Genomic DNA, 22831 nt, shown 5'->3' with positions numbered 1-22831 from the left:
CTACAAGATGCAAGGTTTTTATGTAAAAAGGCTTAATACAAAGTTTCCGTGTTCTATACAAGTTTACAAAGTTTCTATAAAAGGACTTGATATAACAAAGTCAAGACTTATTACAGTGCTAAAAGGACTTGCTACAAAGTTAAAATTAAAAAAAATTCAATGAGAAAATTATTAATACAGAGCTTAATGAGATTTACTTACAGTTGCATTGGTATGGAGGGAGTTGGGGTGCCTGGCTCTGGGGCAGGGGTGAGTGCATTGGAATTGGGGGCACTGAGGGACCTGGCTGAAGGGAAGGGGGGGTGCATTGGGGTTACTTATAATGTTTTTTATATAAAAGATACTTTATAACAAAGGGAAAAACTTAAAAAACCAAAAGTTTAGAAGCACTTTTTTTTTTTTGCTGACTTAGAAATAATAACAGATCCACAGTAACAAATGATGGGGGGGGGGGGGGGTCGCAAATTTGACCTTTGCCCCCGGGCACATACCCTCACTACGCTTCTGCAGCAGCTGGAGACGGGGGTGCACAGGCTGCTTTCAGCCAATGCAAACCATGTGTCTGGGTGCCCCTTCCAGGCTCTTCGCTCTGGGGCCCGGATCCCATGAGTGAGCTCAGCCAGCAAGGGGTGCCTGGGGACAGGCAGCAGGATCCCAGAGCTGCAGAGGGCTCTCACCACCCTACCAGGTGGGGAGGGGCACCCAGCCTGGCTTGCTGGGCTGCTTGGGGTGATGCTGCCAGAAGCGAATTTCGGCAACAAGTTCTAATCCACAGAGCCTCTGCTGGGACTGGGGAGCTGGGGGTCCCCCACAGCCAGCGCTCCAGCCCCATCCCCCACAGAGCCCATGCTGGCACTGGGGAGGGGCTGTGGGTGACGGGAGCCCTGACCTCACCCCTGTTCACTGCAGGGCCTCCTGCTGAGAGTGGCCAGGGCTGCAGGATCTGAGCTCCCCCCAGCCAGTGCTCCAGCCCCATTCCTGGGAGAGGGAGGCACCCAGGTGCCAGCGACTGGCTGAGGGGGGCCCTTGTGTGTTTTCAGCCCCCTTAGGCCAGGCCTAGGCTTGCCGGACATGGCATCTCCTGGTGGCTACTCGCTGCCTCTGGAAAGTGCAGAGCAAGCCGCTGATCGGCAGCTGGTGTTTGCCAGAGACCAGGGAGGGCAGGAGGGTACCTGGGCAGTGGGGAGCAGTGGGCACTGGGCGAGGGGGAATGGGGAATGGGGCCTAGCAAAGGTCAGGGGAGGGTGCCCATGTGGATGAGAGGCCCTGGATCCCCTTCACATCCCCTGTCTGCTCTTGCCTTCCCAGGCAGGAGGCTCCCTAGCTCCTCAGCAGCTCGTGTGGGCATTGTGACACCAGCACCAGCATCACTGCCCCCTGCACACCCCTCCAGGGATGTGGAATTGAGGTTACAACATATGGGGGAGTCACAAGAGCCAGGGAGAAAGCGGGGGAGGGAGGACAGCTCTAATAACCTGGAACTTCCCAGATGGGGATCTAAAAGCACAGCCCAGACATGGCCTCACACCCTGGGAGTCTCATCCCTACAGGAGAAACTGAGGCACAGAGCAGGGCAGTGAGGGGCAAACCCCCATCTGAGGCACAGAGCAGGACTGCAAAAGGGGCAAACCGCCATCATCCCAATTCCCACCCCCTCCTGTCCTGCTCCTTCCCATTCCCAAGACCCCTCCCCACTGCTATTGCCCCACTGTCTGGAATCTGGGGCTCAGCTGTGTGTCACAGGCCCAATACTGCTAGCAGAGATTCTCTCGTTGATACCTGTTTGGGGGGTACTAGCTCCAGCATGGTGTGGGGTTCTGGGTGTGCAGCAGAATGACACAGGTGCAGCGTCAGGCCGCTGAGCCTTGGGCCCAGTTCTGAGGGCTGCCACAGCTCGGTTCAGGAATGACTGCGCAGCGCCAGGGCGAAGAGCTGTCGGAAGCAGAAATTGCTTTTGCGCAAGGGAAGAGCAGCCTGGCTGCCAGCTGGCGTGTGCTGGTGTGTGCTGGCGTGTGCCGTGCGTGTTAGTGCGCGGCAGTGGGCGAGGGGCGGAAGGAAGAGGAAGATGATCAGAGCCGGTGGCGGCACAGAGGCAGCTTTGCCATCCTTGGATTTCCTTGAAGGAGGAAAACACCTGCTGGTCGGTCGCCTGGGAAACCATCACGAGGGAAAGCGCCTGGAGTGGCTGCGGCGGGGAACGAGCAGCACCTGGTGCGCCAGGCTGCTCAGCGTCGACAGCAGCACAGGTGTCTGGGGCACGTCCCCTGGGCCGGCCCAGTCCCGGCAGGCGCTGGAGTCTGAGCTTTGAACTCTTCCTCTGCTGCCCTGCGGCTGGGAGAGCAGCGGAGCCGCGGGGGACGGACCGAGCGTGGCCAGGGACAGGAGCAGCCTGCCGGATGGAGCCCCCGTGCAGCGGAGCGGACAGTGCCCTGGGCGGGGCCGGGGAGCTGTAAGTGGATTTCCCCTTCCAGGGGTCCAGGAGCGGGCTCTCCCCTGGGGCCAGCCCTTCCATCGCCCTGCCCCATGGGACGCACTGCCACCCTGCCCTGAGGTGCAGCCCTCGGGATGGGGGCTGCCGTGTCTCTCTGTGCCCAGCCACCTCAGGCAGGCACTGCTAGCGATGGGCACACGGCAGCAGGGCTCAGCTGGTAACGAAAGGCGCCAGGGCTCAAGCAGCATTTTACTTTCATAACTGAGGTGGCAGATCTGAGCCCTGCCAGGCCCAGAGGCGCCAGATCTGAGCCCTGCCAGGCCCAGAGGCGCCAGATCTGAGCCCTGCCAGGCCCAGAGGCGCCAGATCTGAGCCCTGCCAGGCCCAGAGGCGCCAGGTCTGAGCCCTGCCAGGCCCAGAGGCGCCAGGTCTGAGCCCTGCCAGGCCCAGAGGCGCCAGATCTGAGCCCTGCCAGGCCCAGAGGCGCCAGATCTGAGCCCTGCCAGGCCCAGAGGTGCCAGGGGGCCCAGAGGTGCTGGGGCTCTGACCTGCGCCCAGAGGTGCCAGGGGGCCCAGAGGTGCTGGGGCTCAGGCCTGGCAGGCCTGAAGCCCTACACAGCAGGGCGCTGGGACAGTGTTTGCCATGGGGGAGCTGCACACCAGTGACCAAACCTGCAGTGATGGCAAACAGGCATTGGGACATCACCCTTCGTTCCAGCGCCCTACACGTGTGGAGAAAGCTCGGTCCGGTCTGTCCTCGCCAGTCCAAGCTAATCCAGATTCTGCCCCGCGAGCGGGGGTCCCTGCTTGGCATTTATGCAGAAATACACCAGCCGCGTGCTAGTGACAGAGAAGACATTCCTACGTCTGCGTATGCTCACCCCTGAAGTTCCCTGGGGGGTGCCTTGAGGGTTCTTCTGGGTTTGTGTCCAAGTGTGCATTGGGTTTGATTCCTCTCGCTGCATGTCCTGGGTTCAGCCCCTGCCTTGACCACAGATTTCCTACGTAACTTTGGACAAATCAGCTACGGGCTCTGTGCCTCAGTTTCCCCATCTGGGGATGGTTGTAAGGCTGGCCCCTGCCAAGGAAGGCAGTGCCACAGAATCTGTTCTTTGGAGGTGCTGGGGCAGGGCTGTGCTGCCCACAGACTTTGCCTTGCTCTCAGGGCCCGCAGCAGCAGATTTTGTCCAGAGGCCAGGTCAGTTGCCAGGGAGTCAGTGCTTAGAGGGTGCCGGATGAAAGACCTACAGCCGGGGGAGGTTCCAGGGAGATTGGCCGGGGGTGGTGTTCAGGTTCTGCTGGGGGGCCTCACTGAGTCGGGGGCAGGGTCTGCGCTCAGCTGGCTGCCCTGTGCAGGGACCAGAGGCGGGCGCCAGTCACTGCCCATCACTCCCCTCCGAGAGCAGGGCAGTCCGGGCTGGGCAGCACTTGAGTCCAGCATTTCCAGCCCTGAAGGGCCTGACCAGCACATGGTGCTCAGCGAGCCGGGCAGAGCCGGGAGGGAACCCAGCGATCTGCTCGGTCCTGGGCATCTCCACTCGGCACAGAGGGTGGCTTTGTGGGTGAGGCCTGGGACCTGGGCTCCGCGCCCAGCCCTGCCACGCACTCTGTGGGTGACATTGGGCAAGTGGCAGCCCCAGTCCATGCCTCAGTTTCCCCATCTGTACAAGAGGGATCATAGTAATCCCCCCCAGGCATTCTGTCGGGCTGCAGCCATGGACTCATAGCAGGGACTGTCGGCTGCAAAGGGAAGTCCCTGCACTGCATAACCCTGCACCCATGGGGTTTGCAGTGGGGCAGGAATATCCCCTCCCTGTGTCCCAGCTGGGGCAATGCGGGTACGGAAGGGAAAGTGACTTGCCCGAGGTCAGCACTGGGAAGAGGAGGCAGAGTCCTGGCCCAGCTCCCTCGCTCTGCTGAGTTTGAGTTCACACCAGGAACAAGGCTACATGTAAGGATGCCCCAGCTGGGCCTTCCCCCTTTCAACCACGGCTTGGACGCGCTCTTCCTCCCCCCGCTCGCCGTGTGTGTGGCTCCTCCACTGCCCCAAGTGCAGCCCCGCAGTGCGCCCGGGCCCCCAGGACGTGCCGATGGGCCCCATGCTGAGCACTCCCAGCAGGACCCGGCCGTTCCAGATAATCACGTGCCCCACAAGGCGTTATCTCGGCAGGGCCGGGCACTGGGGCAAGGTGCAAACCGCTGTGAAAGCTCAAGGCCAGGGAAAGAGGAAGAGCCTGGGGAGCGAGCCCGCAGGGGCGGGTTGATTTTCACTTTCCTCTGCCACTGGGGAGGAGTCGGGCGGTTTGTCAGGTGGATTCTGGATCACGGCTCAGCCCAGCCCTGCGCTGTCCTTTCGCCTCCAGCCCCTTTGTCCTGGCAGGATCCTACCGCCGCTGCGCTGACCAAACATCTCCAGACATGATCTGGGGATAGATGGGACCCCCTGATCCCCGCCCCAGACAAGCTGGAGAACTAGCTGCTACGCTTAGCAGGCTCTGTGACTAGAAACCAGCATCACTCAGCACAAAGCCCTGTCTGGCGGCTCTGTCAGGAGGCGGGGGCCTGGGCACGCTGTGGTCCAGAGGAGAGCGCTGGACTACTGCTCGGGGAGATCAGCTGGGCTCTGTTCTTGTCTCTGCCACTGGCCTGCAGGGTGGCTTTCAGCAAGTAGTCTGGGCTCCTTGTGCCTCGGTTTCCCCATCTGTGCAACGGGGGCAAGGAGTCTGACCTCCTTTGTGAAGTGCGTAGAGATCAACTGATGTAAAGTGCTGCTGAGAGCTAGGTCAGTAATATGCATCCATCCTGAATGCACAGCAGGGGGCTCTGTGAGGGACTTGGTTAGCGGAAGTGACCGACCCCTGGTGCCAAGGTCTAGCCACCAAACCCCAATTAGCAAGAGATTCGATCTCGGTGTCTCTCTAGCCCTGCAGCGTTGAGGCTTCGCTATTGAACATTAATATTGCAGCAGCGTCTAAAAGCCACGGACAGGCCCAAGCCCCTTGTGCTGGGTGCTGTACAAATATAACAGGACAGTCGTGGCGTGGGCCGTGGGCCGTGGGCCGTGGGCCGTGGGCTGGGTAAGCCCAGGGAAGGACTCCAGGCCTAAAACTAAAGAGGCTCTTTACAAGCAGGACAATGGATAGAAGAGCTGACGCTGCAGCAACATCCCAGCCACGTGCATCCAGCCTGACTCGGGGTGCCTTCCCCAAACTCTTCCCTCCTGTAGCCTGTGCTCCTCCCTCCAGGTTCATGCCAGTTGCTACAAATCCCTGTCCCATAAAGTTCACTCCAAAGACAAAAGGCCGTAGGTGGATGGAACACGAGGGAGACGGGGTGATCAATAAAGGAAATGGGCGCTGGATAGGGCTAGGATGCAGGGACAGACAGGTCATGGGCAATGAACAACATTTGGGGCCGGTTACTTGTGCTACCAATCCCCCTTCTAGGGGCTGGGGAGGAACTGGGGATCCACCACCATCGCTACTTCTCCTGCGGGTGGGGATTGCCTGGGACTAGCTGCCTGGGGCCGCTGGAGCAGCAGCCAGTGTGGTTGGCCCTGGGGTAGCCCCAGCTGCTCAGGCAACCCAAGGTCACCTGCACCCACCACCGCAGCTGCAGAAGTCAGGGAGGTCCCTAGGGTTGCCAGATGGTTTCAACAAAAATCCCAGACACACCTGACATGACATCCCAATCGACATCCCATCTGATCCAGGAAATACCGGACAGTTCTATTCTCTCAATTTGGTTCCCGATCCGAAAGCTCAAATACCGGACTGTCTGGTTCAGAACCGGACACCTGGCATCCTCGAGGTCCCGGGATCCGTGAAAGACTCACAGCCTTAGCTATGGCTAATTCCTAGCCAGTCAGCAGCAGAGGTGTCAGCAATTCCCGGGCAGAACTTTGCCCCCTGCATTGGCGAGGAGGGGAGTTTGGAGGAGGCCGTGCAGGACAAGGGGGTGGTTTTACGGTGTGGGCCCAGGACCTGTTCCAGTGAACTTGGGCGGGGCAGCGTGAAAGTGCTCGCCAGGGATTGGCAGTAGGGGTCTGCTGGGGAGGGATGTGCATGTCTGGATAACGAGCAGCACGTCCCACACCAGCTCCTTTAAGGCTCTCTGCCATCCTACCCCACCCCGGGTCAGATGCCTGAGTGTCAGCCATGGATCCCACCTGCACTCCGCTGGGCATAGCAGCCTCGCCTGCCCAATTCTCCTGCCCGCACACCCCTGCATGGCAAAGCCTTCCAGCAAAACACACAGGCCTGCCCCAGCACCCTGAACACCTCCTGCCAGGGGCCTCTGGGCCTCAGCCTTCAGGGCCTGTCTGCCTGCGGGTTGCAAGCCCCGTGGGGCAAGGGTCTCAGAGGGGGGGAGGTGAGGCAGTGGGAGCTGATCCTTGGCGGGGGCCAACAGTAAATAAGAAAGGCGCAGGCTGGCCAGGGTGAGCGGCTCCAGATCCCACGGGAGCTCGGCTAGAAGCCGGGAACGAGCGCTGGGCCTGGGGTTCTCTCCTTCAGCCAGCTCAGGTTTAACCCCCCCAAGGCCCAGCGTTGCCACACTCCACTCCTGCCCCAGAAACCGAGCCTCCCAGGGAAGAGGCCAGACATGCCCGATGCCGGGAAAGGGAGGGGGCACCCGAGATGGGGCCTGAATTCATCTCCCGCCCAGAAGATGCTACAAAAGCATTCTGAGCGCAAAGGAGCGGTCAGTTCCGACGTGACATCTATGAAATCCAGGGGGTCTATTTAGCTGCTTGCCAGACATTGTTCCGGCTGTGACACCTACCTGCAGTGACTATAGAAACAGCTCTGAATAAGCTCTCTATGGCCACAGCTTTGCTACCAGCTCTAGGGCTCTCCCCCCACTGAAATGCAGCCATCTCTGGGGTGGAACAGAGCAGCGCAGCTGGAATGCCAGCCAAAGCCGCTTCCCCTGTATGAAGGTTTTGACTTCACTGTCCTGCTGCCTTCTCCACCAGCCCCATTCCCCAATCTGTTGGGCAGTAGCGCCTGTTTCGCAAAGCAAGGGTGACCCCTTACTGTGGGGGCAGGGCTGCATACCCCAGGCACTGAAAACATTAATGATCCTTGGCAGGACTGGCCATCCTAATCTCTGCCCAAGTGCACACGAGTGGCTGGTACACACCAGCCCCCTCTGCCTCTCACCAGAGGTAGATGCAGCTTCTGTTTGTGCAGGATAACTTGGGAAGGGCTCCTAAAAATCCCCGCCACCCCCATCCTAGAAGATAGCGTGCAGCAGGCTGGAGAGGATGCTGTATGAGTCTCCTTTCGCTCCATGGGCTCTTCTGCCTCTCAGCTGCAGCACAGCGCTGGGGAGGAGCTGAAACCAGGTGGGGGCAGAGTGTGGACTGGGCTGTGCCAGGCTGTTTGGGGATTTCCCCAAGCAATTAAAAATGTTCTTTAAAGTTTCAAAATACAATTTGTTTTTTTCTAGGGAAAAATCCTGCCCTAAAAACACTTCTTTTGAAAACAGTCAGTGATGAAAAATGTAGATAATTCTGATCATTCTGGAAAATAAACCCAACATTATCTGAAAATATTGTGCAGGTAAATAAGATCTGCCAAATTCAGATATTCAAAAATCTGTCGTCTCCCCCGCCTCCCAAATTATGAGATTGGTTTAAAATCAAATTGTATAAAAAATAGTTTTGTATTTGCTTTCTGGCTTTCGCACCCCTGGGGCTGCCTTCAGTGTTCCTTGTATGCTGGGCACGTGTGCGGCCGCTCAGGAGACATTCCAGCTGATTAGCAGAGCACCCAGGGCTAGGTTTGTGTTTCAGTGGGGGGTGCGCATTCGCACATGCCTCGGTGCAGACAAAACATTTATTCTGCACACGGATGGATGGAAAAGATTAGAGGGAACATTGGAACCTTGCCGGGGTTTCTCTGCAACCACAAAGGCTGGAAACAACCTTTCTGGTTTAATTACAAGCTGTGGCTCTCACAGGACTCCAGGAGCTGAGGGTTTAAGCAAACAGCGGTTACGGCCAGCGGTGCGCACCGCCATGTCCCCTCCCGCCCACGCTGTAGCTCTGGGCTGGGGAGTGTCTGGTTCAGCAGTTGCTCACTAAAGGCGCCCCGGCCTCTGCATTCATAGCAGGACCTGCTTGGCAGCGGCTGGGAAGGGAGCTCCACACTCACAGGAGAGGAATGTGCGGGTGCCACGTGCTTGCAGCAAGCGTGTTCGTTCTCTGGGCCTGGCCCTTTAAGGAAATGCAGTTTGGGTTGCAATTACAGCCTCACTGGGCTGGGCCCAGGAGCTGAGCAAGCTGCAGAGGAGGCAGGCATGGGGTGGAGGCTGCTGAAGGGGCAGGAACTGGAGGCGCATGAGAGCTGAGTGAGGCAGACAGCCCGGAGCTGGAGCCCAGGGGAGCTGGGGCCATGAAGCTGGGCGCAGGGGTGGGACGCACCCCCTCGGCTGTCTCAGTGGCGAGGTACAGGCTGCGCGTTGGCGGGCTCTGATCTGGGCTGGGGTGGGGGGCTTTGGCCCCCCTGCAGGATCTGTACAAGAGAGGTGGGAAGACAGGAGCCCTGGGGACCGGAGGCACAGCGCTGAGCACGCCTGATCTCCTCCCCGCCCCTCCCCTCCCAACACCCAGAGCAGCAGAAACTCCAAGTCCCTGTGCTCTGGGGGGGGGGGGGGGGGTTGTTAGCTATGGGGGATGCTGAGCCATAGACATTTTTGCCCGTCCCTGTGTGTCAAACCAGGGTCACACTGAAACTGGAGCATAGGGGTCCTCCCCCCCACTCCAACCACTAGGGAACCTTTCTTCCCAGCGCTGCCAGTCCAGGGATGCTGCCTCCAAGTCTGCAGGCTGGGAACAGAACCCAGGCGTCCTGGCTCGGCGTCCTGCTCTTGCCCACAAAATCCCACGCTGTCCAGCGAACCTGCACTGACACCAGCGGGAAACACGCAGGCAGGGCTGGGGCTGTGTGACGGGGATAGGAGGGGAACGGCTCCTTTTCTTTTCAGGTTTTGCTTCATCAGGCCCCAGCTGGGTGTGTGGATGGAGTCACGGCTGCTTAGCATGTGCCTGTGGTGCCAGTGTGCCTTTGCCATGCATGCATGGGGTGGGGTATATTGACTCTGGGATTCCCCCCAAGGATTTTAACACCAGCAGGTAGCAAACATGTTTATGCTCCAACATGGCTGAGAGTCTGGGGCGTGCTAATCTTTCAGTGCACAGAGGGAGCAGTGAGGCACGGGCAGGCTAAGTGACATGACTAAGGGCATTCGGGATGCTTGTGGCAAAGCTGGTTCTGAACTCAGGTCTTTCAAGTGCCAGGCTCACTCCCTAGCCACTGGATTCCACTTCCCTTCTTCTCTGAGGGCCCATGACACTTGGCCCCCACGTCACCTCCCTATTCCTGTTACATGCTGTGTGCCAGCACTGCCAGGAGCCCTGGAACCCTGACTTCCCTCCTGACCCCCATGATTCAAGGTCAGGTTCTGCCCTGAAGCATGGGGGTTTGTCTCCTTTATTTTGCCTTAGGAAGCAAAATTCAAAGGCTCCATAATCTAGTTCATAGCGAGTCCCTCCAGTTTCATAGCTCAGGGTCAGGGCTGTCGACTCTGCCTTGGTAGGGTTACCATCTGACTTGCAAGATATTACACAACCTGAAAGTGATCTTGCACGGTCTCTGCACAAGCGGTATTATAAACTTCCAGCTAATTACAGCTATGATGGGTTTGGTCACAGGGATTCCTTGGAGACTGTCGCCTGATGGGCTGATCCGAGCACTGAGTTTGTCTGCCTGCCCTCTGGGGCACCCCATCACCCCGATCTGCTGAGCCAGACCCTCTGGTCTCCTCCAGCAAAGGCACAGAGAGGGGGTCACAGCCCACAGCAGAGCAGCACAGACACTGAGAGCAGCTCAGCTCTGGGAAGGCGTAGATGCAGCCCCCTGGTCAAACCCCAGATAAATCTATTTGAACCCCACATAAATGTTTTATCTAGAGCCGGCTCAGAAGTTGCTCAGTGGAAGAGCGATGCAGATATGCCCAGCTGCCGCCCACCCCCAGCAACAGCTCTTTCCAGTGGGTTTAATGACAAACAAAAGGGATTTTATTAAACACAAAAAGCAGGACTGAAGAGGTTGCAAGTGATACCAGATGGATCAACCCACGCTATCCGGCTAGCTAGAAGGAAACGCGCCAGCTGAGCGCAATACTCAGAGGCTTGTTACGGGCGCTTTCTGGTCTATGCTGGCAACGGAGTGACTTCTTGCAGCCAGTAACTGTGTAAAACGGGAGTTCTGGCCGCTGGAGGTTTGCACTCTCTGGGGCTGTGCTGGGGGTGGGCTGATAGACTGGACTGGGGCTCAGGACACCTGAGTTCTACCGCCAGCTGTCACAGGCCTGCTGGCTGACCTCACACAGCTCTCCGTGCCTCAGTTTCCCCCTCCATCAAATACCCTCCTTCGTAAAGTGCTTTGAGAGCTGCTGATGGGACGTGCCCAGGGAGGTCTCGCCACAGCCCCTGCCGTGGAGAAGCAGGACAGAGGGGCCGTGCCGCCCCTGTGCAGATTGTGAAGGGGGAGCAGCGGCCCTGGGACCGGGGCTGACTGCCGTTGGCCTGTCATGGCCATAGGATTTTCACGCAGCTCGTTGGCCCTTTTGCTCTGCTCCCCTTGCCCCTCTGCCTCTCTGGAGGGGTGGGGGGCTGGGGCATGGCGTGCCTCCCCCCAGCGCCATCTGATGGGCCTGTCTGGGACCGAGGGGCTGGGGGGGGAGTGTGAGGGAGGAGCCCAACCCAGGGCAGAGGTGGGTCCTAGAGGAGGCCTGGCGGGTGCTGGAGAGTGGGTACCCACCCCCTGCTGCCCCCAGGCTGCCGTGCTGTGAACACAGCCCTGCCCCGTGTCCAGGTACACCAGCCTGTGGCACTCTCCCCCGCTCTAAGGACCCCAGAGCCAGGGGCAGCAGCAGGGCAAAGCCGGTGGGAATCGCTCTGCTGCCCCGGGCGCCTCGCGCACCGACACCCCACACGTCCCTGGGGTTTCTCCGCGGCCTAGGGCAGCACCCCCCGCCCGCGGGAAAGGATGGGCTGGGCAGGGCGGCTTGGCCAGCGGCCAGGAGGGAGTCCCAGTGGCGGGACAGGGGCATGGAGACGGCTCCTGGCCAGGGCACCTGTCACTCCACCCTGCTCTCTGCCCATCCCAGCTGCTTGGCCGACCCTGCCGCCAGCTCCGGGAAGCTCAAGAGGAGCAAGAAGAAGATGCTGGAGCAGAAGTGGCAGAGCCTGGAGGAGACAGGGAGCAATGCCCCCCAGCCAAGGAAGCACCCCAGCCTCATCAGGTGAGACCTGCCCCTCCCCCCAAGCAGGCACCTCACATCTGGCCCACCCCAGCTGTGCTGCAATGTACCCTCCCCCCAAGCCTGCTCGGTGCCTCACTGTGCTGCCAGCTGCCCCCCGTCCCAGACCAGCCCTGCCCTGTGGGGACCCCGCACCCTGTCCAGGGCTCCGCCGCTCTCATCTTTGGCCTCCGGTGCCTTTCAGATCAAAGACCTACGACCCGTCCTTCTCCAAAGAGCCCGAGCCGGAGCAAGCCCCAGGCATGCAGAGAGCTGCTCCTTCCTGTGTGAGTCCCCTGCCTCCCACCTGGACAGGGCCCAGGGGCTGCTGGGGGGTTGGGATCCCTGTGGGGACAGGCGTTGGAATGGGCACCAGGCTTGGGGCTTTAAGATGGTTACGGGGGCGACGATCTCTGGGATTGAGGATAGGTACTGGGGGGGTGTTTGGGAGAGGTCAGGAGGGGTCACTGGCAGGGGGGCGGGATGGATGCTGGGGGGGTGTTTGGGATACTGGGGGGGGTCACAGGAGAGGTCACTGGCAGGGGGGCGGGATGGGTGCTGGGGGGGTGTTTGGGATACTGGGGGAGGGGTCACTGGCAGGGGGGCGGGATGGATGCTGGGGGGGTGTTTGGGATACCGGGGGGGGTCACAGGAGAGGTCACTGGCAGGGGGGCGGGATGGGTGCTGGGGGGGTGTTTGGGATACTGGGGGAGGGGTCACTGGCAGGGGGGCGGGATGGATGCTGGGGGGGGGGTGTTTGGGATACCGGGGGGGGTCACAGGAGAGGTCACTGGCAGGGGGGCGGGATGGGTGCTGGGGGGTTGGGATGCCCACATGGGGGTCTTAGACTGGGGCGCTGGGTGGGAGGTTTATGCCGCCCGCTTGCCTGGCATTAGCACTGGTGGTCCCAGCTGCTCAGGGCCGGCTCTCCGGGGGGTGGGCAGCGCTGGGCAGGTCCCAGTGACACGCTCCCTGGCACACCCAGCCAGCCGGGCAAGGTCCGGGGAAGGCCCCCATGTGTCCCCACAGCCTGGGCATTGTGTTCCATCCTGCCCTACATGTGCCTCCTCTCTGCCCCCTCTCCTGTGGGGCCCGGTTCTCCTTGGGGTGGGCCCAGCTTGTGGGCTCAAGCTGCCCCCTAGGCCCATCGGGGTGGGGTGGGGTGGGGGAGGCTCATTCTCTCCAGCTGACCTGGTTCCCTGCTCTCCCCCCAGCTAGCCAAGCACCTGGCGAGCTACCAGAAAGCCTTCAAGGAGGACATCCCCGGGGAGGAGACCCTGCTGGACAGTGAGTGCGGCTCCCCCACTTCCCGCCCACCCCCCAGGCTCCCGCCTGTCCCCCACTTCCCCCCCCACCCCTTCCTCCCGCCTCCACGTCTGCTCCCCACCCCCCCCTGCATCTCCTCTGTCTCCTGTGTCTCACCCCCCAGCTTGTCGCCTGCTGCCCAGCGTCCTGCCCGCCCCCTGTTTGCACCCCCCCAGCCTCCCATCCACATCCCCTTCCCGTCCACTCCCCAGGCCTCCTGCCTCCCCCCCCCCCCGCTTCCCACCCACCCCCTGCATCTCCTCTGTCTCCTGCTTCTCACCCCCCCAGCCTCCCATCCACACCCCCTTCCCATCCACTCCCCGGCCTCCTGCCTCCCCCCCTTCTCCCCACCCACCCCCTAACCTCCCAGCTGCCCCCCCACAGCCTCCCGCCCACTCACCCACCCCTCTGCCCCCCCACTCACCCGTCCCTGTCGTCCGGCGCCCATAGGTGTCTCCTGTGCTTGGCAGAGGGAAGTCCCCTATCACGGGCGCCTCTACGTCTCGCAGAACTACGTCTGCTTCCAGTGCAGCATGCTGCGCCGGGACATCAAGGTGGGGCCCCTCCGCTGCTCACGGGGGTCAGACTCGGGGTGTGGGCTGTGTAGGGGTGAGTGGGGTGCATGCAGGGAGCAGGGGGTTGGGATATGTGGCTTGCATGGGGGAGGGGAGGAGAGCTGGAAAGGAGGCGGGTCAAGGGGGTTATATAGGGGAGGGGTGGGATGTGGGGGGGATGGGATGGAAATATATGGGGGAGGGGACAGGGTGCGTGGAAGATGGGGGTGGGATGTGTGCGGGGGAGGGGTGGAATGGGGGTGGGGCGGAAGGGGGTGGTGGAGGAGTGGGATGAATGTGGGGGAGGGGTGGGGTGTGTGCGGGGGGGGTGCACTGGGGGAAGGGGTGAGATGTGTAGGGTGTGGGGGGGTCTGTTTGCCTCTAGCTCCCCTCCCCACGTGGCAGCCAGCTCTGGAGCAGTTTGCTCACCACCTGTCACCCCAGCTGGGTCCCACGGGCCAGCCGGGGGGCTCCCCTGCCCCAGGCGCCAGGCAGCCTTGCTGAGCTGTGGTGGCCTTCGGTGGCGCCAGCCCCAGGCCTGGCACTGATGCCTGGGCCGGGGGCTCTGGGCCCCTCCTCAGGCCTGGGGTGCCGGAGGCTGCCAGCAGCCCAGGTTAGCCGTCTGTGCCAGGGGCTGAGGGGACCCCCGGGGTGTCTATGACAGAGGCTGCCGCAAGGACCATGGGGCAACAGCTCAGCCATTGGCGTGTGGAGGAAGCTATCCCAGCTCCACCTGCCTGGCCTGGCTGGGCGGCCATGTGTGCCTCAGCCTGGTCCTGGGGTGTGCACTGCAAGGACCCCACCCTCGCAGCTCCGGCACCCCCATTGGCTCCACTTTCACCTGGGTCTGGGGGCACCAAAGCAGCCGTGGGCCCCTCCTGGAGCGGGTGAGACGGCCTCCTCTCGCCATGCAGGTGGTGATACCCGTCTCCTCCATTACTGTCCTCAAGAAGGCCAACATGGCGCTGGTGGTGCCCAACGCCCTCAGCATCCGCACCTCGGAGGGCGAGAAGGTGAGAGCAGAGGCAAGGCCCATGGGGCATCCACCCAGCTGTGGCACCTGCGCAAAGCGAGCCCCGGGCAGGCCATGTGCCCTTCCCCCATGGCACCAGGAGCAGGACAAGCCCTGAGCTCCGGGCACAGGCCCCGTGGGCAGGGGGAGGCCGTGGTGGGAGGGGAGTGAGAGCTTGGACAATCCCTTCTCCTTCTCTCCTCCCAGTTCCTCTTTGTCTCGCTGCGGACCCGAGAGGCCACGTACCAGCTGCTGAGATCTGTCTGCAAACACCTCCAGGTTGGCGCCACTCCAGCCGCACGGGCAGGAGGGGCTGAGATGCCCAGGCACGCCCATCCTGACCCCCGGCCTGCCCAGCCCCGGGCTCCCCTTCCGCATGAGGCTCTGCCAAGGCCCCTCAGGGCCCGCCGCCATGCCGCCCCGGGCTCCCCCTACACGCACACTGGGCAGATGCCCTCAGCCCCCTTCCCGCCCCACTCCCCAGCTTCCAGCTATCGAAGTTCCCAGAGGTGACCACCCTGGGCCTGCCTGTGTGTGGGAGCCGGCTCCCAGGCTGGCGTGCGGGCACGCTGCGCCCCACAGGGCCCGGGCCGGCCTGGCCGTTCATTAGGGCACCGGCTCAGCCGAGAGAGCTCATGTGCCCGCTGCCAGCGCTGAACACGCCTGCCTGTTCCTCTCCCCGCCCCGCTGCTCTCTCCTGCCCAGGGCAGCGCTCCTCCCTCGCCTGCTCCTCCCAGCCAGCAGCTCGGGGTGGGGGGCGGGAAGCCCGAACCCTGAGGGGGAGGAGGCTCCGTTGTGTAGGGCCCCATGATCTGTAGGGACACCCCGGCCCAGGGCTGCCCTGGCCGGCTCAGGAGGCTCTGCTGCCTGCCAGGGCTCACCGGCCCCCTCCTCCGTGCCCAGGACGGGAGCGTGAGCAGCAGCCCCCTGGCCTCGCCAGCCGACACCAGCTCGGAGCAGCTCCAGGAGAAGTCTCTGGTAAGGGCGAGGCCGGGTGGGCAGTGTGGGCTGCGGGCAGCTATTGGCAAACGAGGAAGAGTCCGGCGCAGGGCTGGCTCCTCCAAGGCACCCACAGTGCCCAGGCCTCTGCCTTGGCGTGTCCCTGTGAGGCAGCGGCCCAGCGCCTGCTTGGTGCCCCACTGCCAGGTCGCCGGGGGGACACACTCTAGCCCCATGTGCCGCACACACCTGGGGGCTCCGACATGCTTGGGCTGCCCGTCTCGGAGGGGGGGGGGGGTTTCCCAGGCCTGCAGGGGTGTCCGGCCCGGGAGATGGGGGAGGCTTGTCTGTCCAGAGCTTCTCTGCAGCATCCCTGCCCCCGCGGGACGGCGGTGCCTGCTCCTGTCAGGTCTCAGCAGGGCCTGGCCTGGTCGAGACGCCGCCTGGGCCCTGCCGAACGCCCGTCTCCCCAGGGCAGTGACTCGCTCGGGGGCAGGCAGGAGGCGGGTGTCCAGGTGCCACAGGGAGGCAGCGCTGCCCAGGGAATGAAGCGCTGGGGGCGGTTAGGGGTCTGCAGAGCGAAGCAGGAGCTTTGTGCATCTCAGAGGGACCAGAACTAGGAGCCTGGGGTCTGACCGCTCTGAGCAGGCAGCCGAGACCCAGTGGCCAGGGGAGGGGGTCGGGGAGGTGACGGGCAGGGGGCAGAGACCAGAGAGCCATGGGGAGGGACGGCAGGGCCCCTCTGTGACCTGCTGCTTTTCCCTGCCAGACCTCCAGCCAGTCGGACCTGGAGCAGAGCTCCCAGGAGTCTGACGACCTCCTGGACCAGCGAGGTGAGTGGGGCCCAGCCCTCAGCCTTCCCCCCCTGCCCTTGCGCATTCAGCAGCCCACGTGCAAACGAGTGTGCAAGTGCGATAAGGAGCCTGCTGGCGCCTCCTGCGCCTGGGTCTGAGCGTCGCAGTGTCTGGCCAGGGGCCCAGCCACCGCCACTTGGATTAGGTGGAATGAGTTTGACCGTCCTCCACTCGGCCCCCCTGCTCCATGGCAGGAAGAGCCGGGGAGCGGGCGCTGGGACAGCAGGGCCCCTAAAGGCAGGCAGAATAGGCCATGCTCAGCCTACAAGGCAGGCTCCCCCGGGGGAGCCTGGTGCCTTGCGGGGCCTGGCAGCGCCAGTGACTGTGTCCTGTTGTGTGCAGACGGGCTGGGCCCGAGGCGGAGCGGAGAGCATGAGGGCGAGGAGAAGGCCATGCCGAGCCAAGGTGAGGGTCGTGAGGTGCCTGCTTAGCTGCGGGCACTGTGCCCCGGCCTGCTCCCCAGGCTCTGCCCACGCCCATTCAGGCACCATGGCAGGTGCATCCCTGTAGCTCTGGCAGCGGGGCCAGGGTTAGCTGGGGCGCCTCGGCTGCAGAGCCCCCTCCCCGCTGGTCCCCGCAGGCCTCAGACATGGCTCCCCACGGCACGTCTGGCACGGGGCAGAGCTGCTGCCACGTTTGCTGCCACAGCTCCTCCCTCGCCAACCTGCTGCAGGGTCGGGCCAGACTGTGGGAGCCCTGCAGTCACCCCAGCCTGACACCAGGGCAGGACTGGGCCCCTCGGCGGGTGCAGGGCCACTCCCTGCACTTGGCATGAGCCTGGCCCCTTGGTTGGTATCTGTTACACACACCGGGCACCGGCCAGTGCCCAGTCCCTGGAGGAGTCTTTCATGCGGGGCTGGGGTGATGGACGGCGGCTGCCCAGATGCCCTCTGGATGGGCTGCTGAGCGCGAGACCTTTGGCTCTGCAGCCCCCCTAGGGAGGCCGTGTCCTCGCTGGGATGTTAGTGAGTCGGCTGCCTGACTACCCGGTAGGCGTCACTTATTGGGCACTCGACTGCTCACTCCCTCTGTGTGGGCCGCGGGGGTGGGGGGAGCCAGGTTAAAAAGCCAATTCCCCCCAGGACCATCTCCCTGGTGCCGCCTGCTCCTCTCCCGTCCCCCCCGCCTCGGGGCGGGTGGGGGATGGTGGAGGCTGCAGCAGCCCCTGTGCTCGGTGGCCCGGCTGGCGCGTGCGGATGGGACCACTGCGCCTCTGCATTGTAAGGTAGCACGAGCTGGGATTGCTCAGTCCCGGCTCCAGCCAGCACCAGGAGTCACACTCACTGGGCTCCGCAGCGTGGCCCCTATCGACTTCTCAGGTAGCCCGAGAAATCGTATCGACTATACGATTAGCCAAGTAACCGCTCTTTAGCATCCTTGCCCCCCCGCCGTGTGGCTCAGCAGTGGGGCACAAGCACTCTTGGGCGTGCTGTGCAGGGGGGTTCCTAGGGAGTTGTGCAGTGGGGACTTGTGGGGGGCTGTGTGTGGGGGGCTCCTGGGGGGTTGTGCAGTGGGGACTTGTGGGGGGCTGTGTGGGGGGGAGCTCCTGGGGGGTTGTGCAGTGGGGACTTGTGGGGGGCTGTGTGGGGGGGAGCTCCTGGGGGGTTGTGCAGTGGGGACTTGCGGGGGGCTGTGTGTGGGGGGAGCTCCTGGGGGGTTGTGCAGTGGGGACTTGTGGGGGGCTGTGTGGGGGGGAGCTCCTGGGGGGTTGTGCAGTGGGGACTTGTGGGGGGCTGTGTGGGGGGGAGCTCCTGGGGAGTTGTGCAGTGGGGACTTGCGGGGGGCTGTGTGTGGGGGGAGCTCCTGGGGGGTTGTGCAGTGGGGACTTGTGGGGGGCTGTGTGGGGGGGAGCTCCTGGGGGGTTGTGCAGTGGGGACTTGCGGGGGGCTGTGTGTGGGGGGCTCCTGGGGGGTTGTGCAGTGGGGACTTGTGGGGGTCTGTGTGTGGGGGAGCTCCTGGGGGGTTGTGCAGTGGGGACTTGTGGGGGGCTGTGTGGGGGGGAGCTCCTGGGGGGTTGTGCAGTGGGGACTTGCGGGGGGCTGTGTGGGGGGGAGCTCCTGGGGGGTTGTGCAGTGGGGACTTGTGGGGGGCTGTGGGGGGGGCTCCTGGGGGGTTGTGCAGTGGGGACTTGCGGGGGGCTGTGTGTGGGGGGGACTCCTGGGGGGTTGTGCAGTGGGGACTTGTGGGGGGCTGTGTGGGGGGCTCCTGGGGGGTTGTGCAGTGGGGACTTGTGGGGGGCTGTGTGTGGGGGGCTCCTGGGGGGTTGTGCAGTGGGGACTTGCGGGGGGTTGGCAGAGGGGTCCTGGGGTCCCCCAACCCCTCCTGGGATAACTAAGGGGCCGTAGCCCTGCCCTCCCCCAGGCTGGCCATGCCATGATGGCTCCTTCCCCCTGCAGGCGGGGCCCGGCCAGGCAGGCAGACGAAGAAGCCCAGGAGCTGGTGGTCGTACCTGAGCACCCTCAACATCATCATCCTCGTCTACCTGCTGCTGTGAGTTGGGCCAGGGCACCCTGGGCTCCTAGCAGGCACCACAGGCCAGGGGCCTGCGCCCCGTTAGCTCCTGGCACGGGGGCTTGGCGCTGGGGCACTACATGCTGCTCTCCAGGGCTGCGCACCAGAGCCCCGGCCCCCTGGTGTCCTGGCTGCTGGCTCCTGCCCACAGCTCCCTCCCTCCCAGGGCAGCGTGCAGCAGCTGGGGGCAGCAGGCTGCCTTGCTTCGCCCCCGCCGGGCTGTGCCACACCCCGAGGAGCCAGGCAGCTCCCGGCTTGCGCTCTGCTCTGGCGAGGCCACCCCCGTGGGCAGCCTGCCCTGCCATGTACGGAGGGCTCGGTGCTCTCAGCAGCCGCTTGCCAGCCCGGCTCCGGGAGGGCGAATGCCCCTGCCCGGCAGGCCCGGCTCTGCCGCTCACGTCGCCTCTCCCCAGGGCGGTGGCCTTGCTGCTGTCCTCGGGGTACATCGGCCTGCGCATTGTGGCACTGGAGCAGCAGCTGATGTCGATGGGAGCCTGGCCAGAGCTGCACCCGCAGCACTAGTGAGTACACGGCCCCGCGGGGGGAGGTGGGCGAGGAGGGAACCAGCGAGTGGGGGGGGGCAGCTCCCAGCCTGGGGCCAGAGGGCAGGGCAGCCACGGGCACCCCAAACCTCGGGCAGGTCCCATCTCCCCTGCCTGGCCCTTTGGGCATCTCATGTCTGTGCTGGGCCCGGCCCAGCAGCCAGCCAGTCACCCCAGTGCTGGTGCATGTAACGCTCATTCCCCACACGGGGAGGGCTGGGGGGGCAGCAGGGGGGTTACCCCGGAGCCGAGTCTCGGTTCCCTGCTGAGCTGAGCGAGCCGTGACCCCGCGCTCACCGGGCACGCAGGAGCCACGGGCTGCTTGAGTGGGGAGAGCCCCAGCCCGACCCCCGCGCCGGCCGGCTCCTGGCCAGCCCTCAGCCCAGTCCCAGCTGCTGCAGCTCTCCCGTGCCCCCAGCCCAGCGGTCGCCCAGCGGCAGGAGGACAAAGGGCGGCCTGGCAGGGGCTGGAGCGGCCTGTCCCGTGGCTGCCAGCTGTTCGGCCCATTCCCTCTGCCCGGCCCCCTCACCCAGCAGCTGCTTTCTCGGCTGCCGGTGCTGGCCAGGCAGGAGGCTGCAGAGGGGACGGGTGAGGGTGGGGGTGGGGGTGGAGCTGGGTGCAGCCCTGGGGCCACAGAGCACCGGCTGAGGGTTGGCGGTGCCCGGCTGGGCAGGCCCTGTGCCGCGGTGGCACCGAGCACAACTCGAGGCCTGGCTGGGTTCCGGGTCTGCCCGCCCTGAGATCCAATCCCACTAGGGCAGGGACCCCCGAGCCTGGGGCGCAGGCAGGACCCCAGCTAAGAGCAGCCCCGGGGGGGGGGCTGCCCGCGCATATGGGTGAGGAGACGCCAGTAGCGGTGAGACCAGGAGGGCAGCTGGGATGTCAGACCCCCCTCCAGGGCAGCTCAGGCCCGGCCCTGCCTCTGGCAGGCAGCAGCCACCCCGCATGCTGGGCCCTGAGCCCCACACAAACCCCACGAAGGGCGGGGCCAGAGGGACACCCAGGCCGAGATGAAACGGTTTGTCTCCTGCAGCCCAGTGCTGGGCCATGCAGCCATCCTGCCCCACCGAGCCTCCCAGACTGGTCCCAGCCCCTGCAGGGGTTATCGGTGTATCAGTGGGGAAACTGAGGCACCGTGCGCCAAAGCAGCTTGGGCCCCCAGTCAGTGCCGGCACCAGCAATAAAACCCAGGCACTGGGCCCTGGTTACACAGGGAGAGACTTAGTGAAGCGTTTCCGGGAGTCCTTGGCAGAGCTGGGATCCGAGACCGCTGGAGGCCTGTGCTTCGAACGCTGGCCTAGCCCCTCCTCCCACCCCCAAGGCAGCTGCTTTGCTTTTCCCCGGCAGATCTCCCCTGGACACAGCCCCAACCACAGCCCACGCCCCCAGCAGGAGGCCCAGGGCAGGTCTGCAGAGATGTGGCTGGCTAGGACCTGGCACGGCTGGGCAGCCCAGCGTCCAAGGGGCTGGCTCCTTGCCAGCAGGCCAGCGTGCCCAGGCTGCTCTGCGGAGGCCCAGGGGGAGGGAGCTGCCCAGGTTGCCGGCGCCCGAGGCCAGGGGCTGGGCACAGAGCACACAGCAGCAGGAGATGTAGCCTGTTGCCGCAGACAGGCAGGGAACGCAGGCGCCCAGCCCCGTGCTGCTCGCAGGCTCTTCTGCCCGTGCCGTGCGGGTCGGCTGGCTCCGCTGCTACCAGGCAACTCCCCGCCCTGGGTCTGGGCCCACAGGATCCCTGACTCGGCCTCTCCTTGCTGTCCCAGATGGGCCACGGGGGGCGGCCGAGACCCCACTACCCAGCGATGACTTTCTGCCTCCGGGTCCTGCCCTTCTGCTCCGCTCCAAGCACAATTCCTGGGCTGCCTGGGGCTAGCAGGGGTGGCCTGGCCCTCGCCCCGAGCCAGGCTGCGCCTCCCACCCCAGGCCAGAGTGAACCAGTCATCTCCTGTTTGTGTCCAGATACAGGTCGACCTGAAACCAGGGACATCAGGCTGCGCTCGGGGCCGGGGCCTGGTGGCCCATGGACCAGGCTTCCTGCTGGCAGACGCCCCCTGCCCCATCACATGGGCTGGAGTCCCCTGGCCAGGCAGCTGCCTGCTCCCCTCCGGGACACGTCCTGTCTGGCCGAGAGCAGGGGGCTGGCTTTGAGGAGAGCAGGGAGAGGAAATGAACGGACAAGGCGGGTGCAGAGACCAAGCTGAACACCGGAGCCCGTCAGGCTCCCCCAGCACGTGCCTTAAGGAGCCCTGCAAGGGGCGTTTCCCGCGCGGCTGCCTCCTGCTCAGCCTCGGCCGCCCGGGCAGCAAACCTGGCTGGACTCCTTCCGGCCCCTGTGGCCTGGCACCTGTCTGACCGCGGCTGCAGCTGGTGGGCAAGAACCAGAGCCCTGGCCCCGCTGTGGGGCTGTCACAGCCGCCCGCCCCCAGGCCCTCAGGCAGGGCGGGAGCCTCCTGCTCGCCCCTGAGCATCACTCCTCCAGCGCCGAGACAGGCTCAGCTCCAGGCCCCGGGCGGTGCTGCTGCTCCCGGCCTCCCCAGCTCGGACTTCAGCTGCCCCAGCCCCTCTCTGGCGGCCACGGTGCTGCAGGCTGCACTCAGAGCCAGGGAATGGGGCCCCGGCAGGGCAATGCCAAATGCAGCAGGAGGAGCCGAGCCCCAGCGCGCTCGCCCAGGCCCCGGAGAGCAGGGCTGGGTACCGGCCGTGGGTCTGCACTCAATAAAGACACATGAGCTCCAGCTCCCATGTCCGCACCGAAGCTCCTGGCCCCCCAAGTGACTGGGGGCTACTGCTCTGGGGGAACCCACTGGGGGGGTGGAGGGTCCACGAGTCCCTTCTGTCCCCTGCCCTGCAGTCCGCGCTGGTGGGGGCAGGGCATGGGGGAGCCAGTGGTTCTGGGAGGGAGCAGGGGTGGGCAGCGGAGTCAGACCGCCCAGCTGCTTGGGCAGAACACTTGGGTCGGGGGAGGGGCTGGGGGGGCCAGGCCCACTTTGGACCGGTAGCTGCTGCTTGTGCTTTCGGGAGGGAGGGAGCAGAGATGGGGGGGCCCTGCCCAGGAATGGCCTGCGCCGTGGGGCACTGGTGGGGGAACCGCACAAGACCCCAGCACATGCACGTCAAGGGGGGGGTGCTGGGTGCCCAGCTCACGAGAGCGCCACGTGGACGTCCCTAACTGAGGGCGGGGGCTGGGCAGAGCCAGCGAAGGCACCTGACGCGTCTCCTCCGGCCTCTGTTAGGAGGGAGGCAGGGAGGGCCTGGAGGCAGCTCGCCCTGCAGGGAGACAGGCCTGCTGTGGGTACTGTGTCCCCCCCCCCCGCCGCCCAGACCCCTTGCAGCCCCGGGAGCTGCCCCGACCCCCCTGCAGCCGGGCACCCCCGGGC

At 64.2% G+C, this 22831-nt stretch overlaps 1 protein-coding gene across 3 annotated transcripts; it reads left to right on the top strand.

Annotated features, from left to right (window-relative positions):
• The first annotated feature begins 2191 nt into the window (after positions 1–2191).
• On the top strand, positions 2192–22611 carry LOC102454107 (uncharacterized). Of its 3 annotated transcripts, none has more exons than XM_075903284.1 (13): positions 2192–2449; positions 11609–11743; positions 11946–12027; positions 12955–13027; positions 13496–13599; positions 14514–14612; positions 14819–14890; positions 15515–15589; positions 16320–16383; positions 16747–16809; positions 18801–18894; positions 19329–19436; positions 21414–22611. In XM_075903284.1, coding segments are annotated over exons 1-13 (1023 nt in total). In that variant the 5' UTR covers positions 2192–2396; the 3' UTR covers positions 21415–22611. The 3 variants fall into 3 exon arrangements, with proteins under 3 accessions (XP_075759399.1, XP_075759398.1, XP_075759400.1); XM_075903283.1 differs by lacking the exon at positions 2192–2449 and adding an exon at positions 8665–8882; XM_075903285.1 differs by lacking the exons at positions 2192–2449; positions 16747–16809 and adding an exon at positions 8668–8882.
• Positions 22612–22831: the final 220 nt, after the last annotated feature.

This window comes from Pelodiscus sinensis, chromosome 19 (genome assembly GCF_049634645.1).
Source record: "Pelodiscus sinensis isolate JC-2024 chromosome 19, ASM4963464v1, whole genome shotgun sequence".
In the NCBI taxonomy this organism is placed as follows: domain Eukaryota; kingdom Metazoa; phylum Chordata; order Testudines; family Trionychidae; genus Pelodiscus; species Pelodiscus sinensis.
The sequence above is the reverse complement of the archived record's forward strand: the minus strand, read 5'-3'. Positions and strand labels throughout refer to the sequence as shown.